The sequence below is a fragment of the Globicephala melas genome, chromosome 4 (assembly GCF_963455315.2).
Source record: "Globicephala melas chromosome 4, mGloMel1.2, whole genome shotgun sequence".
Classification (NCBI taxonomy): Eukaryota; Metazoa; Chordata; class Mammalia; order Artiodactyla; family Delphinidae; genus Globicephala; species Globicephala melas.
The window spans coordinates 104,299,279-104,321,063 of record NC_083317.1 but is presented as its reverse complement, the minus strand read 5'-3'; the positions used below and the strand labels follow the sequence as shown (position 1 = coordinate 104,321,063).

The window sequence follows — 21,785 nt, the reverse complement described above, 5'->3', positions numbered from 1 at the left end:
AACCGATGCCTACGTGTCAGGCAGGCCTTCCGCAGCTTCCTTTAGTGAAGATGCCTAATAGTGATGGGCAATTTCAGTTCATTGTTAGCTTAGGCCGCCAAAATAATGGAGACCAGAACCATCTTACAATGCAGAATATTATTAAGTAAGTTTAAAAAAAGAAGTCTTAAAAAGTGGCCTTTAAAATTGCCAAGAGGCTTAGTCTAGAAGAACATCTGTCATTCAGGCTGCTACACGTTAAATACCTTTATTCCCGTGGCATTGGCTGTGGTTAAAAAGTATCATCTTTCAGGTTCATTTATTTGAGCATATTAATGAATACCGAGCAAAAATACTACAATCCCCAATACACAGTCCCAACTAGGACTCTTCCCAGCTAAGTAACTGTAGTTTGGATAAAAGGGCCTGTTTCAAACTGGCTAACTTAAGGGTATAATATTGAGAACAGGAGTCACACCTATAGAAAAGCTTCCTGCTTAAACTAGCACAGAATTCCAAACTGATTAGACTGGGTTTCGTTTCTGGAGTATAAAGACATGAGAGCAAATATGGACTCTGTGCACCCACTGACTCTGGGGATTTGGACGGTGGGTGCCTGAGAAGGAGAGCCGGCACTTCTGCCCAGGAGCTGGGGCCTCTGTTTCTCTTAATCGAATGTTTTAATATTACAGTGATGGGACAGACAACTACTCTATTTGCTTTTCCACCCAGGCCACCTGCCCCGCCTCAACCCCCAAACAGAGTTTTAATTCAAGATACAAAACACTCACACTCTCTCAGTTTTGCTTTCCATACAATTTCCTCGGAATCCATTTCAACCAAAAGTAATTTAAACTCCACTGGTTGCTCCAAATACACTTCACTATAACTTTTCAATTTTAAAAGTGAACCATCCACAAATTCAATTTCCTTTAAAAAAACAAACAAACGTGATTTTCTGAAATTTAAAGGTTGCGTTAATTAACAACATAAGATGTCAGATAAGGAATAATGGCAATGAGAAGGGTTAGTGCTTGAATGCTCACTGAAATTTTGACCTTGGAAATCCCACTCCTTAATCATACATCCTCTCACTCTCCTGCTTCTAATCCCTCCTTACTCTTACTCCAAAATGCTTTTCTACCTCATTGAAGCTTCTAGTCCCATGGCCCTAGTTTTCTAAAGTGTAACTTTTCAGCCTTTCCTGATTTCAACGTTTCATCTTTCCCAAATGGCACCTGTGCTCACCCATCAGCCACTCTATCCTAGGTGCTTTTAAACTCCTCACCATCTTTTTCCTAGATCGTTCTCCAATCTGCAGTTGATTCCGCGTTTATAGAACTACGTGCAGTGTTTTGTCCATGTGTCCTCATTGAACACCGCCGTCCCCCAACAAATCCTCGTATCGCTCTTTTATGGATAAAGAATCCCAGAGAAGCTTATGAACTTGCCCACACCTAGGAAGTGGCGGAACTGGAATTTGAATCCACACCTCGTGACTCCAGAGTGTGAGCTCTTAACCACTACACAGACTGCCTCCTGCCTTCCACCTCCTCTGCTGCTCTCCAGGCTGGCTAGCAAGGCTGGCGGGAGAAATACATCTTTTAAAAACTATCAGTGACCTGCCCTGGGCATCACCATCACAAACCAATGGTCTTAACCTGTCCCCCACCCTTTCCGTTCCAAGTCACTAGTATTATCTTCACAACCTTCTAAGGGTCAGTCACCAGGGCCTACAAAGCTGAGACAGCGCCCTCTCCTGGCCCTACTCCTCCTAAATCCCTCCACGTTCAGCTTCTCCAGAACTATCCTGGGGCCTCCAGCCCAACTGCACATCCCCGCCCCCTCACTTAGACACCAGCGGCCCCTCTTCCGGGAGAGCTTCGGAAAGCTCATCTCTTCCGGGGAATCCCTCACCCTTCAAACCCAGAACAAACATCACCCATGTGAAAAGCATTCCTGGAGACCCACTGCATTTCGTACCCATCTCTATAGTAACACATTGTGTTAAAATTATTTCTTTTCATGAATGGAGTATTTCTCTCACTTTGAGGGAAAAGACTGTGACTTATTTGTTTTTTAATTCTTAGCTCTTATCTCAAGCTGACTGATCAATGTCAGTTAAGCAAATCATTAACCGTCTAAAACTAATAAGAACACCTTACACAGTTTGGTAACTTTCAGAGTGCTTCCAAACCATTACTTGGTATGATCCTTACAGCAATCCTGGGAGATTATCCCCATTTTATTGGCCAGAAATGTGGTTAACAGAACGTAGGCTATTTAAAGCCCTCCAGCTATCAACATCTTTTGTAAGAATGAACTCCTGGGACCCCCTCGGTGTCTTGCTGGGCACGTCCATCCATTCAACATGTATTATTCCCTCTCCTAGTGGTTCTTAAACGTGGCAGCACATTATAGTCACCTTGGGAGCTTTAATAAGCCCAATGCCCAGCCATTCCCAGACCAATTAAGTCAGCATCTCTGGAGGTGGGACCCAGGCCACGGAATGTTTTTAAAGCCCCTCAGGGAATTTCACTATGCAGCAAAGGCCAAGAATCACTGCTCTAAGCACACCCTTCTAATTTAATTCCACTTCCCAGACAAGGTTGCCGTTTGCTTCTTGTGATTGTTCTGATGTACCATCTGCCAGGGCCTGATCAGCTTAGAAGGGCTGAGAATCAGCCTCTCAGATCCCAGTGTGGGGACAGTGGCTTGAGAGGCCAAGGGCAGTCGGGGCCCTGGGCGAGCCCTCCAAGGCCCAGGTGTGTGCAGATCGCCCACCTGCTTTGCACATTAGTTTCCTCAGCCATGTTGTTGTAAGGCTCAAATGGTTCAAAGGGTGTGGAGAGACGCTTTGAAATTGGAAAGGAAGGAAGGTTATAGAAGACTGTCTGACCAACCTGACTGCTTCTACAGGGCACGAGGCCCCTAATAATATAATAAAACAGTACAACATGGACCACTGCCATTAGCTCTCTTGGCTCACATTTTAATTTAATGGAATCAAAACATGTTTTCAACTTTTCATAAACTGTACAACAAACAAACAAACAAAAGGAGGTGTACAAAAGGAATTTCCATGCAGACATGCAGACTAGAGAAGCTGTGGCATATGCTCAGAGCACATAATGAAAATAAGTTTTAAAAATAAACTAAGTCATTTCCGAGAAACCAAGATCACTTACAAATGTCATTGTGCGTACAGTGAATAGTTCAAATCTAACAACAATTTGTCCTCATAACTATTTTTCAAATGCCTTCCAGTAAGAAAAGCCCAATATCCCTTGCTAACATTGTTTGAAGAATTTAATTTAAAAATGCAAGAACATTTAAAACCTTTTTAAAGGGAAAGAGATTGGATAGTCTATTTTTCCAATGACTGCAGATAAATCCTGAAATTCAACTGCATTTTTGGAATAAACAACAAGTTTAGCAAAACAACTGCCTTCTTAGAAACTGGGAAATAAAAAAGGAAAACAAAATGCATTATTTTGAATATCTTCAAAACACCATATCTAAGAAATATACATCCTTGCTACTACTCCAAGGTGGTTTTTAAAATACCTACCTCGGGGGTGATTTCAGCTTCTGGATCACTGATCAGCCTGTACTTCTTCCCATTCTGCAACAACTTCTGGCAAACGGGAGGCTTGTCGATTTTCATGAATTTCTTAGAGGAGTGCTTTACAGACTTGGAAATATCCTGAAGGAGGAAATAGGTTTTGGTTTCGAAATCCATCAGCAACAACTGTCAGAGACCTAAGAGCCAGGCTGTGCATGTGCCAGCTGTATTATCTTCACTTCCTCCTACAGAACGACAGCGGGAGAGTAGCTTTCACAGTGCTCACAAGGGAAAAAAGCCACAGAGGCTGAGTCGCCTGTGATCTGCACTTCCGGCACCCAGATCGCCAAACATCTTCCTGCGAAAGCACTACAGCCAAAAGCAACACTTATACCCTGTGTGGCACCAAAAAATCTGCTTCTGAAGAATCTGAGAAAATTAAATTAGCACTAGCGTTACACATCTGTATTACTAACTACATGCCCATCGTGTGAACAGAAAGCAACTCTTTTACTGTACATGGTTCCAGCCTACTCGGAGCTTGTTTCCATCCTTATTTTCACAACTATCCCTTTGACATGGCCCTAGAGGGGACACTGGCTTTACATGTAATGTAAATGCCCCCAAGAGGTTAATGTAACCTTTGGCCCAAGCTCCCTTGGTAAAGCAGCTGTACAGCCGAACATGAAATTTAGGTTTCCTGAGGCAGAGTTCAAGGAAATCTCTTCCTACGTAGGAAAAACATCAACCCAAGAAGAAAGGTGCAAAAATAAAACACCAGCCAGGAAGGACATCCTGCCTTATGCATGCCACACTCCCCATTGTTCTGGTGGCATCCTTCTCTACATTTGCTGATACAATCGGCTCCCTACCCCAGCTTCCCAGGAAGTGTGGAATAACGCTCTTTTAATTAATTGATTTTACTTTAAAAAAAATATAAAGTTCATCAAATAATAGTACTTATTCCAAATCTAATGCTAATTATACATTTTTTTAACTTTTTATTTTATATTAGAGTATAGCCGATTAACAATGTTGTGAAAGTTTCAGGTGCACAGCAAAGCGACTCAGCCATACATATACATGTATCCATTCTCCCTCAGACTCCCTCCCGTCCAGGCTGCCACATAACACTGAGCAGAGTGCCCTGTGCTATACTAATTATACTTTAGATGTGATTATTTTTATACCATTTTAAAGACTATTTTCCCAACGGAAAGTATTATCTTTAAGGAGACTACAGGAAGCATATTCCACTTGCTTAGGAGGAAACTAAGAACCTATTACTTAATCAAGTTTTTATACTTTAATACATATTGCTAATTTAAATCAGTATAATATTTTAAAGCATGGAAATATTACAACCTAAAACCACTGGGAGTAGGTAGTTTGATATAAATTCTATAACTCAAATTATAACTCATAAATTAGTACACTTTATTATAGCTCTAATGCTTATTTTTTTCCAATTCTGTTAAACCCTAATTTTGAATCTGAAAGTATAATTTTGAGTCACTGCTTTATCTGCTATATTTCAGTGCTCCATCCGCCTCTAAGTCGTTATAACTGTATTGACAGTGAGTCAACCTACGAAAGGAGATTCAATTCTCTGTTATAGCTACAGGGCAGAAAATAGGCTAAACATCATGGCCTTATTCTGTGTTCTGGAAAACCGGTTCCATTATGAATATCCACACTCCTCCCCTCAGGCCACGCTACCTTAAACACATTGGGTACTTCATGAACATTTGCTGCTACAAAACCCAGAATGTTGAACCCAAGGTCAATTTTTATCCAAAAAATTGCTCTGGAATGAGTTACCCTAAGAGATCCATCTTACTGACGGAGCTTTAGGCCAAGGAGAAACCTTCAGTCGCCCTACACTTGACCCAAAGACCTGAAACGGCTCCCCAGTGTATCCAGAGCAGGTGCTTCTCCAACTCTAACGTCCCAATCACCTGGGAATGTGGACCAGTGCAGGCTCTGAGTCTGCAGGTCTGGGTGGGGCTGAGACTTTGCATTTTAACGAACTCCCTGCTAATGTCAGCCAGCCACTGCTGGTCTCCATGTCCCCTGGTCCCCTGGTCCCCAGACCACATGTCGAGCAGCAAGGAGTAGAGAACAGATGGCCTAGGCTGCCCACCAGGCAACCCTCTCCAAGGCCAGGCCTGCCTGTCTGTGCCATCCCCACCTCTGGAGCGCTATTTTCCTATCTCTTATCTTCACGACACTGTTTACATGTATAAACACCTGTACTCCATGGATCTGAGGACCTGGCATGCACCTAGGCACTGACCTGATGACCTCTGTGGGCGAGCACCAAATCAGACCCGCTGTGGGTGACGCTTAAATCAACAGGCACGGGACCCACCCAGATGTCATGTAAAGTCTGAACACAAAGTATTCGACACTTAGTATTCACTTTCATTGATTTACCTTGATGAAGGACTCATTATTGGTTGCTATGTACACTCGAAAAGACAAGGACGGGTTATGGTCGATGGCTTTGTACAGGATCACAGCCCCGTGGTGGAATACTGTTTCTTCGCTTTGAATAACGGGTCCCACAGGAGAAAGAGAGCTCACGTGCCATTTGACATGGGTTGCAGAATGGTCCACAGTATATTCTAACGAGGCCCCAGTACTTTTAACATGTAAGACTTTGAACGTCATGTTGGCATCGCAGTCTGTTAACACATGAAGGTGAATCAGTATTCCAGGTATTGTATGGGTTGCACACATACTCTCACACATGTGCACACGCACACACCAACTAAACTTTTAGCAAACGAGTACTTACGACCCAAGCAGAGGGAATGTGGAAAATGAATGGAGGTAAGGCAGGTTGGGTCACATTTAACATCAAACAAGGGTCCACCGACAACCCAGGGCTTCACAACCAGGTCCGCGTATTTGCTCCAGGACAGGACGCAATACTTGATGTCAACTTTTCTGTTAACCTCAAATATCAGACCAGTCTCCATGCACTGGTAAGTTCCCTCTGTGTCCACCTTCAGTCTGCATTGGATAGATAAGAACACCTGTTTAGTCCTGATGTTTGGTTAGGAGAAGACCTCTGAAAATTATTTTTTTTCAATTCATTTTTTGTTTTTAATTTCACTCAAAAGCACTAAGGGAACGCTATAACATTTTGAAGCAGCACCATTATCAAAGAAAACAATCGAAGTAATTACATAAAATGTGTAAAGTTAGTTATGCTTTTTGTGTTTCCCCTACTTGGGGTTATAATTATGTAGAAAGTTAAATTACTGAAGATATGTCTTCTGCATTCACAATTACTTACAAAAACTGTCCCCGGGAAAGGAGCCTGGGGGTCACTAGTTCATTGTGTTTCTGGAGGAAAAGCACATATATAACCTATAAGTAAATGCTGTTTTCTTAAATAAAGCAAATTAAAGAATCATCCCTTCATAATTAAAAGATACTTACATTTTCAGCATTACAGTGTTCACAGTGAGATTGGATGTCATTAAATTCTAAATGACAGAGAAAAAGTTTTGCTTATAGGAATGTGACCGGCATTTTCAGACAAAAATTGTTTTAATAAATGTATAAGATATGACCAGATTACAAAATTCAAAGGTACAGGTCCCTCAGCAATAATGCGACTATTTTGGAAAACATCAGTTCACACCTGAATTAAAATGATCTGTGGGCAATTCTTTACCCTCCCATTCTTCAACTGTAAAAGATATGGTCACACATGTATTGGCGTAAGTCAGTCACAGCGTAAATCACTCAAACCCTCATCTCCGGCGTCACAACCAACAGGAGCTTTAAACATACATTCAACATCTCCGCGAGTGGATTCAGTGCCACATGATGCATCATGCTTGTGAGTCCCGCTGTAGGTCTAAAGGCATGAAAACGAGCTTGAAAGCGACTCTTAAGTTTCCATGCACCCCGTTTTGGCACATTAAGTCTTTAGCTGATCTTCTGGCACAGAAGCAACAGCTCTCTCAGAACCCTCCTCTCACACCACAGGCACAGGGAGAACGGGATGAATTAGAGAAAACGAGAGGGCAAGGGCACTGCCTCGCTCTTACCCTGATTAGACGCTTCCTCGGTGGAAGATTCTCTTAGCTCCCCATCTGTGGAGACAAGAAGGGACCGAGGCACAGGTGGTCATGAACGAGCTCTTCACTAGTTACTCCTCACCTAGGCCAGCGTCTCGGCTGGACAGCCGCAGCCCCCAGTGAAGAGCCCTTCACGGTGGCCAGGAGTCGGGAACTAAGCTGGAGTCATTATCCCCAAGGTAGGGCTTGACTGGCATCAGCCCTTCAGGCTAGTACAGAGTTCGAGATAAGCATACTTAAACTGGAACTGTCTTGTAAGCGTCTCCGATTTAGCATGTAGGCTCCTTCCACTGGCTCCCCACTACTTTCAGCTTCTATCAGCCTCCCCACGCTTACTGCCCTCCGGTCACTCCGTGCCACTCTCCACACCAAAGTACGCTCCTGCCTCAGGGCCTTTGCACTTACTGTCTCCTAAAACAAATATTCACGCTGCTCACTCCATTACATCCTTGCAGTCTCTGTTCAAATGTCGCCTTATCAGAGAGGCTTTCTTGATGCCCCCACCCCGACCAAAGCAGGGCCTGCCTGACACCTCTCTTCCCCCTTCATTTTCTTCAGGGCACTGCCTGCCACCTTGCACACTATACAGTTCAGTGTTTCTGCTTCCTGTCTCTCTCCCCACTAGAATGTAAGCCTCATGAGGACTGTAACCCCAGGGCCTAGTAAGTGCTCACATTCTGATTGACTAGAATTCCAGAATACAAAAATGTATTATGAAAGGGAACAGTGGTGAATTTTCCTATTATCTACACTGGCCACTAGTTGCATGAGCTTGGGCACTCCAGTTATGCACTAAATCTCTCTGTCCATTACTTTCCTCATCTGTTAAATGAGGATTAACATAATACCACCCCCAGAAAGATAGAAAATAAAATTACAGGTAGGTATTGCACCTGGCACTCGGCAAGCACTCAGTGAGCGCTAGCTAACTGTTACTAGCTATTATTTTGCTAGGGCAATGGGTGGAACTCATTAAAAAATTAAAGAATTCTAAAGTAGACAATAACTCTTCACTTGGGGTAAGACCTAATATGTTGAATGCTTGGTTTTATATTTTAAAGATCTGAGCAAGCTTTGGAAGGGTGAGCCCATGGGTAAGACAGGCATCTTCACCACATGTGGAAGGTCCTAGGCCACCACCAATGCCCAGAAGGTGTGGACTCTCCCCAGGATGTTGCTCCAGCCCTGGCCACACAAGCTGCTTGCTATCAGGGCGTTCATTATACAGGAACCAGGAGGTGCAAGACAGAACCAGCTTTAAGAGACAGCATTAAGATGAAATAGAAACTAGAGACTAAAAGTATTCAGAATTCTGGACTCAGAATACTATAGATCCAAAGGTTCTTAAATACTGACCTAAGTCCTGCACCACAAAATTCTTCAATCATATTTCCACAGCCACTATCCTAAAAAGCATCATAAAATTCTAAATTATTTAGCGGCTATCATCTATACCCGGGGTCCCCAACCCCTGGTTCCTGTTAGGAACCAGGCCTCACAGCAGGAGGTGAGTGGCAGGCGAGCGAGTGAAGCTTCCTCTGGGGCTCCCCATCACCGTCCCCATCACTTGCATTACCGCCTGAGCCATATCCACACCCCCCTGACCCGGGTCCACGGAAAAACCGTCTTCCATGAAACTGGTCCCTGGTGCCAAAAAGGCTGGGGACTGCTGATCTACACTGCACTTCATCCACATCCCACGTCTTTGTTTCTACCTATCTGCCTTGGGAGCAGAGAAAAGAAAAGAGGTTAGAGAATCCTAACCACCCAGCAAACTGAGTCTTCCACCAGGTCCTCCCAGCCAAAGCAGAGAAATTGATGCAATTCTCTCCAACACATAAACCACAGCTTCTCTTTAATCCACACGACACAGGTGACCTCAGAGCTCATGCCTATGAGTGGAAGGCATATCCGATCATGAGGATGATGGGTGGGCCTGCATCACCAGCCAGCCCACAGAAAAGTAAGCATCCCAGGGCAGCCTGCCGGTCCTTCCACCTGACCTGAGAATGGAGGTGAATGGGGGGGGGGGTCTCTTTGATTTCTCCCCCCAGGATGGAGGATAAAAGGTCTTTTAACAAAGAGAATAAACTTGGGGGAGGGCAGGGCCCCGTGGATAGCCTCGGGGCTCCAGAGACAAGCATCTTCAGCCCACCCACTTTCAGTGCCAGAGACATCCAGGAGTCTAATTTGGCCAAGGGCCAGGTCCAGCAGCTCCCTGACCCACACGTGCCCTGTCTGACCGCACTGACCGTGCCCTCCCACCCAAACATCAGCCTATCTCGAGCCTCTGTGACTCAAATGTCTTCCACCTGGTTGCCACCCTGGTGAGAACCTGGTCCAGGCCTGGCTTCCAGGACCCTGAGGGCCCTGCCTCTGGACTCTGTGTCCCTGTGGCCATTTACTCAATTATTAACCAGGGACAACAAAGACCGGATCCCAATACACAGCTTTCTGACTTCACTTCTACCCTAATCCGATCTGCTGGAGGCTAGACTTCTGACTGCATTTTGCAGGATGAAATAGTCCTTACAATGTATAAAGGGGATTGGAAGTAGGAGGGCTGGTACACATTCTTTCCTTATGGGTATCAGAATGTGACATCCACTCCACGAGTGTGATACAGAAATAATTACAGGTTCTTATCAATACATAACGTGATTGCAAGGAGCTTACAATTACCTTCACGGGTTCTCCGCTGGGAAACCGCAGAGAGAATTAGATTAAAGACAGAAGGACTTCTGAGTGAAGAGACTTCATTAATTTAAAAATATTACAAAGGAGCCCTCTGACTGCCATGCTATAGTATTTGTGTTCATAAGCAGATTATATTCTAAGAACTGGGGGAAAAAAATCCTGCAGTAAAATAAAATCAGTTAGAATATAAGCTTAGTCATGCAACATTTTTTTCCTAAGTCTTTCACAAAACTTTAGATCAAAACCAAATTTTATATTTAGAATCTACGTCTTTACAGTGGTTTCATACCCAAGTTGTTCACAAACAGCCAGAAGAGCAAGCCAGAAACTTTAAACCACAAATGTACAACATTTTCAGCAGCAAACAGTTTACTCTGTGATAAACTGTGGGCGGCGACCACCTCGGAAGGAAGCCAAGGCCACTGCGGCGACAATGCAGATTTCAGCCAGTCCCTCAATCTCTTCTCCTTTGGGAACCGTGAGGGCAGAACCACACATGCAGAGTCTTGGCATCAATGCAGACCAGGAACACATCCTTTGTATTCCAAGTCTACTGAGCTCAAATTTTCAAAATGCTTATTCGTTTCCCAATGTTGAACCCAATTTTACACAGGAAAAGATCACGAACAAGCAACTTGCAACTTAAAAATCTCAAAGCCTATCCGTCTTTCTTCCTTTCAACAACAAGAAAGAAAGTCAGAGGAAGGAAGGATATACTCACTTGTTTTTTCTGGTTTTGGCATCTCATTATCTACAAAAAAAAAAAAAAAGGTCTAAATCAGATTCATACAACAACTAAGAAAAAACACAGGCTAACGGGAGAATAGGTAAAATGTTTGCCTCTCACCAATAGCAACCATTTCCTGTCTTTCTTTTTCAGCTCATCCTGTTTTGCCACTTTGCTTGCCAACTAGCAATTATTTACCATGTGAGCACTTTTTCAGTACTTCACAAAAAAGACACTAGTAATTATTATGTCCTCAAGCAATGTAAGTGATCTGGGCATTACTTTAAAATAAAAATAAAGGTGTCTATGTTTAACTAGAATTCTGTAATTAAAGAAACACGTACACAGATAACTCACCAGATTCACTTTCAGAACTGCTCTCAGAACTGCTGTCCTCACCTTAAAAAAAGCATATGCCAGGAGAAGCACACAATGAATAAAAGTAGGAACTATTTTTTTTTAATTATACATATAATAAAACAGATCCAAACTCAACTAATTTCTTCTTTTCATCCATTCTCACTAAGTCCCAAACTAGCGTGGTTTACAGAAAAGAAGGCTTATCTTTCTTTGGAGCTGGATAAAACACACTTTAATGGCTTAAATATGAGCTCAAATCACACTCTGGCTGCAATAATCACTTTATTTGGGTGTCACCCAAGTCCCACCCAGCCTGACCTGCTCTCGCTGCTCCTGTCTTGGACCCACACTCGTACATCTAGAAGGCTCCATGCAAAAAGTTCAAGGACACAACAGTGCAGAATACTGTAGTGTAAATGCCATTTCCCTGAAGCATAGGACAAACAGTCTATAGTATTCAACTACTTCTGGAAAGAGCGATCCCCAAGAATGCTCCCTCCTCTTTCTCACGCCCAACTCAGCGCCTCCATCCACGGCAGTCAGGCTTCTGTTCCCACAACTAGTTTGGAATCCTTTCCCTGATGTCCCCAAAGGCCCACTAAGCCCCAGACCCATGACTGCCACGGGTAGACGAGACCCCTACCTCCCGTCCTGCCCGCACAGCCCTCCCATCTGTCCTGGTTCTCCGCCTGCCTCTCCGTGTGTCCTCCATTTGCCTTCTGCTCCGCTCCACACTCCACCCACACTCCCCGCTTCCAGCCTTCTTTCCACCTCAAGAGCCCCAAGAGCGCTGGCCACCTACTCCCAAATCTGGATCTGACCTCCACCTCCAGGCGCACCCTGGGCCTCCCCTGGCTGCCCAGATGAGCGCCCGGGCAGAGTCAGCCAAGTGCACCCCCTCCACTCCCTCCCCTCGACTGCCGTCCTGCTTCGCCCCCCACGCAGGCTCAGGATCCCCTGAGCAAATACACGGAAAGCTATTCATGTTATTCTCAAATCTTCCCTCCCTACACACAACTACTGACAACCAAAGCCAAGGACGGACAATAGTTCCATGGAGAAATGGAAAGATTTGAGAATAAAGATGAGGACGATAATACAGCAGCTAAGAGCAGCTTTTTGGAGTGTTCACTATGTACCAGGCGCTGTGCATATACTTACTCATTTACGTGTATTCACTCATTTACATGTATTTACTCACTTTGCATATGTATATATATTTACATATATTTACGTAAGAGCTTTACGTATATTTACACATTAACTCTCACTTCCAAATGAGGTAAGCTGAGGTCAGTTAACTGACTTATGCAACACCACGGAGCACCAGGGCATTACCCCTTATCCCCCGCCCAGGAAGCCTGGAGCTAAGATTTCAACTTAAGCAGTCTGGCCTGAACTTGCCCTCTTAACCGTGTTGTTACACTTGCAAACATGCTTCTTGTTACTTCAGCAGTTCAACACCCAGGAGCTAGAGACTGATTGGATGGGGCGGGGTGGGGGGAGTAGGAGGCAGACTCCTGCATGAGAGGATGCCTGAGGGGAGGGCGAGGTGTTGAAACAGGTGCTGGGAAATCAAAGTGATAGGACATGGCCTTGGTCTTCCAGGGCTGAAAGAACAGAGCAGTGGTTCTCAACCTTGGCTGCATGCTGATATCACCTAGGGAGCTTTCTAAACACACCCATGCCTGGGACTCTGGGATGGGGCTCGAACAGCAGTATTTTTTTTAAAGGTCCCCAGATAACTGCAGTGTGCAGCCAGGGTTGAGAACCACTGGCCTAGAATCAACCCATTTTAATCACTTCCTCGTTCCCCAAGCTGTACCCCAGGATGATTACCACTCCTTCCTCCAAGCCCTTACAGATGCCATCCCATTGTAATTCTGCCTGGACCAGTCCCAGGTGAGGCCCACCTTCTGCCCCAGGTCCCTGGGAGAGGGAGTCTGGGGCCAGCCCTTCAGCTCACCTTCCCTCTGGTTCTGGACCTCGGACTCCTGATTCTGTTTCTGCCTCCCTGCCCTGTGAGCCTGCCCAAGTCCCCAGGACCATTTTTCTGCCTCACGGCACAAATTTGAGAACTAAATAAGATGTCTGCGAAGAGGGACCAGCCCAGGGCCTCGCACACAGTAGGCACTTAATAAGTGTTACTAATAGGTCACATTCACTCCTAAACTCCAGTGACAGGCCAGTCCAAGCCTGCTACTGCAAGCACTAAACCCTTCCCATATTTGTGCAGGTGAAAGCTCTGGCAGCAGGCTCCCTGTTCAGGGAAGCTGGTGCACAAACAACCCTCAGCTCTGAGCTTCTCTTCCCCCAGCTTCTCATCCTGATGGGTGCCACCTTCGCCACGCCCGGCTGCCCTTCAGAACGCCAGCCTAGATGCGGACAAAATCCATACTCCTTCCTTTGATCCACTGCATTCAACTAAAAAAACCGCTAAGCTTTTAAAAATAAATTTTACTTTAAAAAAAAATAAAAGGAGGGAAAGGTGAGAAAGGGAACAGAGGGAATGTGACAGCAGGCAAGCTGAAAGAGCAGGTCCCAGGCCTTATCTGGTCCAGAGGCCGGTGCATTTTCTCCCCTCTGAGGGTTGAACACTTCGGGGCAGACAGCAGGGGGATGCAGGCCACAGCCCCTTCCACATACTCTCGGCCTAGAGAGGAACAGCGGCTGCACAGCCCGCTTCCCCTCCACTCCCGAGGCCAAGTCAGGGGTCACTCCCGTCTCCCCTCTGGGGCTCGCTGCCCTGCCCTGTACCCCGTATCAGCTTTGCTCTCAGTTTACAAAAATCACCCTCTGCTTCTTGACAAGGCCAGCCTCCCTTCATCCAGCTGAGAAGCTCCACCCCACTCTGGCCTGAGGTGTCTGTCCCTTCACTCACCTGACCATCTGTGTTACCCACTGGCTGGACTATACTCTGCGGGTACACACTTTTAACTCTCATCTTTTGATTCGGACACTATCACCAGCAGCGGGCTTTCTCCTCCTTTCTCAGACAGCTGGGGGAGAGCTGTCCTTGCACAATCCCATTTTAATCTCCATTTTGGTTATATCTTACAAATCCATAGTTCTCCTCTTTTATTTAACGTTAAAACCAAAGGGTACTTCACGTAACTTTAGGTACGGTTCCCCTTTTGTCACTAGGAACATGGAAACCTCATAAAAATAGCCGACGTAATCATCAAATCCGTACAATGTTACCTTGAGGAAAAAGAGAAAATATACTTAATTTTCCAGATATAACAATAAAAACTCTACCATCTGGCAACAAGATTGCCAGTTGGCTCTGTTCTCAGAAATGACAAGGGTAAGGAAACAAATCAAAGGGACAACTTTTGCTACTTGTATGTCCTGAAGCATATTCTATTCCACATAAACCTAATCACAGGAATAAGTCAAGTGTGCAGAAACCACAGTCCCAGCAAACTGTTCGGGAAGCAGGACCCTGGGCACGGACATGACTGAGCTTAAGTTTTTCAAGAAAACATGTGGATTTTTTCTGGACAACAAGCTTTGGATATTTTTCTTCTGATATAAGCTGTTTTTTTTTTTTTCTATAACGACCTTATTGAGATCGAATTTGCATACTATACAATTCACTCAAAGTGTACAATTCAATGGCTTTTCGCATATTCACAGAGTTGTACATCTATCATGACAATCAATTTTACATTTTCATCACCCAAAAAAAAACCCCTGTACCTTTTAACTATCCAACCTCCCCATTCCTCCCAGACCTAGACAACCAATACTCTATTTTCTGCCTGAATAGATTTGCCTCTTCTGGACATTTCATATAAATGGAATTACATAATACACAGGCTTTTGTACCTGGCTTTTCTCACTGAGCACGTTTCCAAGGTCCAACCATGTTATAGTATGTATCAGCACTTTATTCTTTTTTATGGCTGAATAATATTCCATTATATGGTGTTGTGTATAGAATTGTGTTCCCCCCCACCCCAAAAGAAAATTCATGTTTGAAGTCCTTAGACTATGACCTTATTTGGAGATAGAGTCTTTATAGAGGTATTTACCTCAGGTAAAATGAGATCATTAGGGTAGGCCCTAATCCAGGATGACTGGTGTCCTTACAAAAAAGGGAAATTCAGACACAGAGACACATCATAGGAAGAACATCATATGATCATGATGATGGCTATCTACAAACCAACAAGAGAGATCTGGAACAGATCTTCCCTCCAAGTCCTCAGAAGGAACCAACCCTGCCAACACCTTGATCTCAAGACTTCTAGGGCTTCCCTGGTGGCGCAGTGGTTGAGAGTCCGCCTGCCGATGCAGGGGACACGGGTTCGTGCTCCGGTCTGGGAGGATCCCACATGCCGCGGAGCGGCTGGGCCCGTGAGCCATGGCCGCTGAGCCTGCGCGTCCAGAGCCTGTGCTCCACAGCGGGAGAGGCCACAACAGTGAGAGGGCCGCGTACCACAAAAAAAAAAAAAAAAAAGACTTCTAGCCCCCAGAACTGTGAGACAATACATTTCTGTTGGTTAAGCCCCCCAGTCTGTGGCATTTCGTTATAGCAGTCCTAACAAAGTAATACAAACGGGTATACCACATTTTGTTTATGCATTTAAAACCTGATGGACTTTTGGGTTGCTTCCAACTTTTGACTATCATGAATGATGCTGCTGTGAACATTCATGCACAAGTTTCTCTTGGGTATACACAGAGGAGAGAAATTGCTGGATCAAATGGTAATTTGTTTAGCTATTTGAGAATGACCTGTTTTCCCAGATGGCTGTGACAATTTACATTCCCATCAGCGGTATATGAGGGTTTTAATTTCTCCACATCCTTGACAACACTTGCTACTATCTTTTTCATTATAGCCATCCTTGGGGGTGTGAAGTGGTATCTTGCTGTGGTTTTGATGTGTATCTTCCTGAAATGATATTGAGCATCTTTTATGTCTTATTGGCCATTTGTACATCTTCTCCGGAGAACAGATTTTTTAATCCAAAGGGCCTATGTAATCTAGCCCCCACCTGCCTCTGCAGACACATTATGGCCCTGCCACCTTTCCCCTCTCTCTCTGATTCCAGTCATCTGACCTTCTTCAGCCTCTGCAAACAAGCACTGTGCACTTTCCCACATCAGGGCCTTTACACCTGCAAGCCTTTTGAACTAAGACAACTCTTTTCCCCACCTTTGCCCTGTTACCTCAATTCATCCTTCAGAGTTCAAGTCGACCATCACCTCCTCAGGGAAGCCTCCCAGGACTACCCTAGCCACCACCTGGCTGGGCTCACAGAGGACCCTCTATTAGGTTAGTGGAGCCAATCTAGGAAATGGCCTGACTGCCCCATCAGATAAATTCTCAGTTTCACTAAGTACCTCTTTATCACCAAACTTTAAAGTCACTGATTTCACTAGGCTAGGTAATCACGGAAGTTTAAAATTCATTCAACTCTTTCAAGTAGAACGATGAAAGTCCCTACCTTTCATTCAGATTGTCTGAAGTAAAACAGAAAAATAAATGGTAATTTATCTTGCTATGAATTGGTTATTTTGTAAAAATTTCATTTGGGCATTTACCAATATTAATCACATCCCTTACCTGATTTAGAGTCCTTTGAAGTATCTAGGTTGGGACTGGGGCAATCTAAATTTTGAGAAAGAAACAAAGTTTAATAGTATAAATACAAGGATAAAATAGAAGATTACGTCCATTTTTATAAAAGCTGCTAAACCAAAAATAACAGAAGCACCCTATTCCGTAAACTGAATCACCTCTTTAGAGCCAAAGCAGCCTTGCCTGTCAAATGAATGCCCAGTTACCAACGGTAAACAATGCCATATTCTCAAAGGAAAAAAGATTTAGCTCAAGAAACCATAAGCCTTTTCCAATAGAGGGCAAACAGAAAGCCAACAAACTTTATCATTACATTTGGTTGGATCCCTGGCAATCTCTCAATTTCGTGCCACAGGGCATTGTTTCTTTGTTTGATTAACTCAGCAGCTCCCTAAAAACACCCCTGGTGATTAAGTAACTTGACACCAGAAAGGAAAAAAAAGCACCTGGTATTAGATTTTGTAACTGAAGGGCAGACAGCGATGTTACTATACCAAAGAATCAGTGTCCTTCCCCAGTTAACAGTCAATTCAGGCAAACAACTGTCAACAATTTCGTAAAATGACACAAATAGGTTAGAGGTGAGGATGTAAAGTTGGCCAGATAAGTTGTGACCAGACTAGGGAGGACCTGGAATGCAGTCAGGAAGAACTAGCCTTGGGGGATGGTTCTCCTACAGGGAATGACATGGAGACGCGGAATAACATGGAGACGCAGAATTACATGACAGCTTCAAGCTGGAATGGGCCATGGTGTTCCCCAAGATGTTGGTGGACACTGGGGGGTACTGACGCTCAGGATGCATTAGACTCCAGAGAGCCTGACACAGAGGCCACTGCAGAGATCCAGATATGAAGTGATGAGAGCCTAAGCCAGCGTGGATGCATGGGAATGGAGGTATTATAGTATAGGAGAAGGAGGGGTAACTGCTGCAGAAGTTACCAACAATGCTAAACAGAGCAAGAGCATTTCTGTGTAGGGAAGGATTGCCCCTCAGCTACCATGTCCCTCGTCTGTATTTACGCCACGCTCAATTAGCCTGCTCATGGAACAGACAACTCTTCCATTTCCTTTGTCTGGAACATTCACCCACGCCAGGCTGGTGAACAACAGGGGCTTAATTACCAGTTGACTAATTCCCCTGGGTGTGGGCAGAGACTACTGTCCCTTCAATTTAATGAGCATTGACTTAGTGTCCACCGTGTGATGGGCACTCTGCAGCATTAGGAGAAAATCCATGTCCCAGCAAACAGCCTGTGCGAGGGCAAGCAGTAGCCACGCACAGACAAATGAAGAAATCGGGACAGTACAAAACGAAGGAAGGCCCGTATTCTGCTGGTCCAAGAGAGAAACTGAGACCACTCACTGCAGGTGTGGAATTCAGCACAAGTCCTTGAATTTGGTAGCGCTGAAACAAGCCTGGAAGGTTAAGTGTGCAGGAAGGGAGAGGCATCTCAAGCAGACAGAAACAGGCAAAAGCAAAGAGAGGGACGGGTGAGGTTGAGGTCAGCACCAGGAAGCAGAAAAGCTGGCCAGATCCAACCCTACACTTGACAGGTTCACGACAGCCCCATACACGACACATTGCAGCCAAATGTTGCAGAAACTGTTATTAGATTTTAATCAGAAAACTTTTATCGGGCAGGTTATTATTCTGTACTGGAAAAATGAAACACAGGATATGGAACTTGCAAAAGTAAGACAGTGGCCCAGGGATGAGCTGAGGAGTTTCTAAGCCACTCTGCAGGCAAGTGACACAGGTCAACAACTAAAGTGGCCTCGGAACCACCCTCCAGAAGGACTCGGAGCCATGCAGCACACGATAAAGAGAAGGAGCCAAAGCAAGAAACACATCCCCACACACTGGTTACAGCCTTTAATAACAAGCAGCACAGGCCCAAGAGAGGACTCGACCCTCAGCAACCCCCAAACCTAGACCAAGACCTTCCTTTAATAAAGGAGCATTGGGCTTCCCTGGTGGCGCAGTGGTTAAGAATCCGCCTGCCAACGCAGGGGACACGGGTTCGAGACCTGATCTGGGAAGATTCCACATGCCACGGAGCAACTAAGCCCATGCGCCACAACTACTGAGCCTGCGCTCTAGAGCCTGCGAGCCACAACTACTGAAGCGCACACGCCTAGAGCCCGAGCTCCGCAACAAGAGAAGCCACTGCAATGAGAAGCCTGTGCACCGCAACGAAGAGTAGCCCCCGCTCGCGCAACTAGACAAAGCCGCACGCAGCAAAAAAGACCCAACGCAGCCAGAAATAAATAATAATTTTTTAATAAATAAATGTTTATTTGACCCACTTTCAGGGATAGAATTGTGTGTCGTCATTTTCATTAAGTATCTAAAATTGACGACAACACTCAAGTATTAAAGAAAATATCTAGTCATTGTGTATGGAACATTTATGGAATTCAATTGACAATACTTCTCTAATCTTACTTTATTGAATTTAAAATAAGGTTAAAAAGAACATTAGAGCCAGAGTTTTAAAGGAGAGAGATGTAAGAGCACTTATTTTCTATTCTTAAGTTATAAAAACTACAAAGGCCCAAGTTCTTTACACTTCTTTTTTCTTTTGGAATATCTGTTGAAAAACAATCTTAAAGAAAATTCTGAAAAATTGTCATTATCGCATCATCCTAACCTGTTGATTATTTTAACACATTTCTGTAAGTTGGTGAATGCATGAATGTAAACTGCAGCCAACAGATAAAATTAATAAAAAAATCATTTTCTAAAAACGCAAATTTCCACAGTATAGGTTAAGTTTTCGATAACTCAACATTGACATAAGAGTTCCATACCTTTTTCTTCCGAAGAGGCACTGTGATCATCACTAGAACAAGAAAAGAAAACCAGTTTTATAAACGGATACTAATTTTATACAAAATAATTATGAGTCTTCAAAATGATCATACTATGTTTCTGCAGAAATGTTGCAGATGAAAGAACTCTCTCCCTCCTCAAGGCTCTTCCTGCCCCTCTCACTCCCCACCTACCATTACGTCCTGACTCCAAACCACAGGATATAGACGGGGCTTATGGAGCGTGCCCTTGAAGCCCAGCTTGTCCGCTCACACCCCGGCACCCCGGCACCGGGTCCCTGCACGGCATCCCCGTGCCCGCCACGCCCCTTGCTCTGCCGCGTTTCCAGCGATCCATCCTCCTTGCCCCGCCCAGCCCGCGCTGGTCCCCAGCCCCTCCTTCTGGTTCCCAGAGCTGCTCCCTGAGTCGCCCTCCCTTGCCCAGGTCTTCTTACCTGCTTCTCTGGCCTCCTCCCTCAGTCACAGCACGCCTGAGAATTAAGGGCTCGGACAGCTCCCATTCAATTAACGGGTCCATCCCCCGCCTGACCTGACGTTCCGTCCTCACCACTGCCTGGACTCCCTCTGCCCTGCTAGTGCCGGTCTCACGCGAGAACTCACGGTCTCCGCTTCCCACTCCCCACCCTCTCCCGGAATCAAAGCCACCTGCCTTCTGCTCTCCCACGTTACCGAAACCACCCGAGCTACAGCCACCGAGGACTCCCGTCCGACAGACCCAGTGGGCCCTCTCCGTCCTTAGTGACTGCTTTCTCTTTAGCTGAAGCACGTGACAGGCTCCCCCCTCCCCCCTCCCGTGCCTCAGTGGCCTCTCCCCTCTCCATGTGCTCCATCTCCTGGCTCCAGGCCCCAGCCTCCTGGGGATTAGATCGCCGTGTCCCAGGATCACATCAGTGCACCCTCCTCACACTGCCTCCTGCTCGCCTTCACGCCAAGGTTTCAGATCCTAAATCTTTGCCCCCTTCCAGGCCCCTTCCCAGAGTCCCAGGTGCCTAGGGCCCAAGGGTCAATTCAGCACTTTCAATGGACTACAGTCAGCACTTAACTAATCACTGTCTTCCCCTCTCCAGGAAAACCCGCTCCTCCTGACCTCACCAGGTCACCTAACTGGAACCTCCGGGTCATCACTAGCTCCTTTTTCTCGGCAAGCAGCACAATCGTGTCCTCCTAACCTCCTCCGCCTCCTCCAACACATCTCTCAAATCTGTCCCCTCCTCAATGCAAACTGTTTCCGCCTCCATTCAAGCTCTCTCCCCACCCAGCTGGTTGATTATATTCTCTCACAATTACTGGCTCATTCTCTTGGTTCGTCCCTCGTGTGACCGTCAGCATGACCTAATCATGTCTTTGCCTAAACTCTTCTGTGGCTTCTCACCACTTCCTGGCCAAAGCCTGAGTTACTGGCATGGCACACAAGGACCCCCACCCTGCTGCCTCATCTCCCACCCTGCGTGCTCTCTCAGAGGGAAAGCTCTTCAGTGTCCCAAGCATACCCTGCATAACACACACACACAAACACACACACACACACACACACACACACACACACACCACTCTCTCTGCACCCTCCCCCCAAAAGGGTCACCGCCTGTGGCCTTGCAGGTCAGGTACCCCAACTATGTGTGCTCCATGGACATGTACTACAATGTTGGGGTATCCCCTCGGGTTGTGTGTGCATGTACGTGACAGCCCTGCCCTCCCCCTTGATGCCCAAACTGTTCCTCATCCCTTAAGGACAGCATTTCTCAAGGTGTACACTGAGGACATTAGAACTCTAAAGGGTGCCTTCTAAAAACCATTTTTTCGGGGCCCACCGAATCAGAATCTTTGATGAATAAATGAAAAAGCAGGCAGAAAACAACAATGATGCTATCTGCACTTATGGGGATGTAAAATCTTTCTGCATTTTCTCACTGAATCATCCCAATAAGCCTA

At 45.4% G+C, this 21,785-nt stretch overlaps 1 protein-coding gene across 1 annotated transcript in view; it reads right to left on the bottom strand.

Annotated features, from left to right (window-relative positions):
- LOC115844895 (caspase recruitment domain-containing protein 8) overlaps positions 1 to 21,785 on the bottom strand; it is a 65,329-nt gene that overhangs the window by 7,191 nt on the left and 36,353 nt on the right. Inside the window, exons 3-13 of the mRNA XM_030842394.3 lie at positions 19,833 to 19,864; positions 17,004 to 17,048; positions 11,423 to 11,464; positions 11,060 to 11,089; positions 7,612 to 7,656; positions 6,995 to 7,041; positions 6,849 to 6,898; positions 6,345 to 6,562; positions 5,981 to 6,231; positions 3,551 to 3,685; positions 771 to 909 (exon numbers count right to left, since the gene is read on the bottom strand). Of these exons, the coding sequence (XP_030698254.3) occupies positions 771 to 909; positions 3,551 to 3,685; positions 5,981 to 6,231; positions 6,345 to 6,562; positions 6,849 to 6,898; positions 6,995 to 7,041; positions 7,612 to 7,656; positions 11,060 to 11,089; positions 11,423 to 11,464; positions 17,004 to 17,048; positions 19,833 to 19,864 (1,034 nt within the window). The remainder of the gene's footprint in view (positions 1 to 770; positions 910 to 3,550; positions 3,686 to 5,980; positions 6,232 to 6,344; positions 6,563 to 6,848; positions 6,899 to 6,994; positions 7,042 to 7,611; positions 7,657 to 11,059; positions 11,090 to 11,422; positions 11,465 to 17,003; positions 17,049 to 19,832; positions 19,865 to 21,785) is intronic.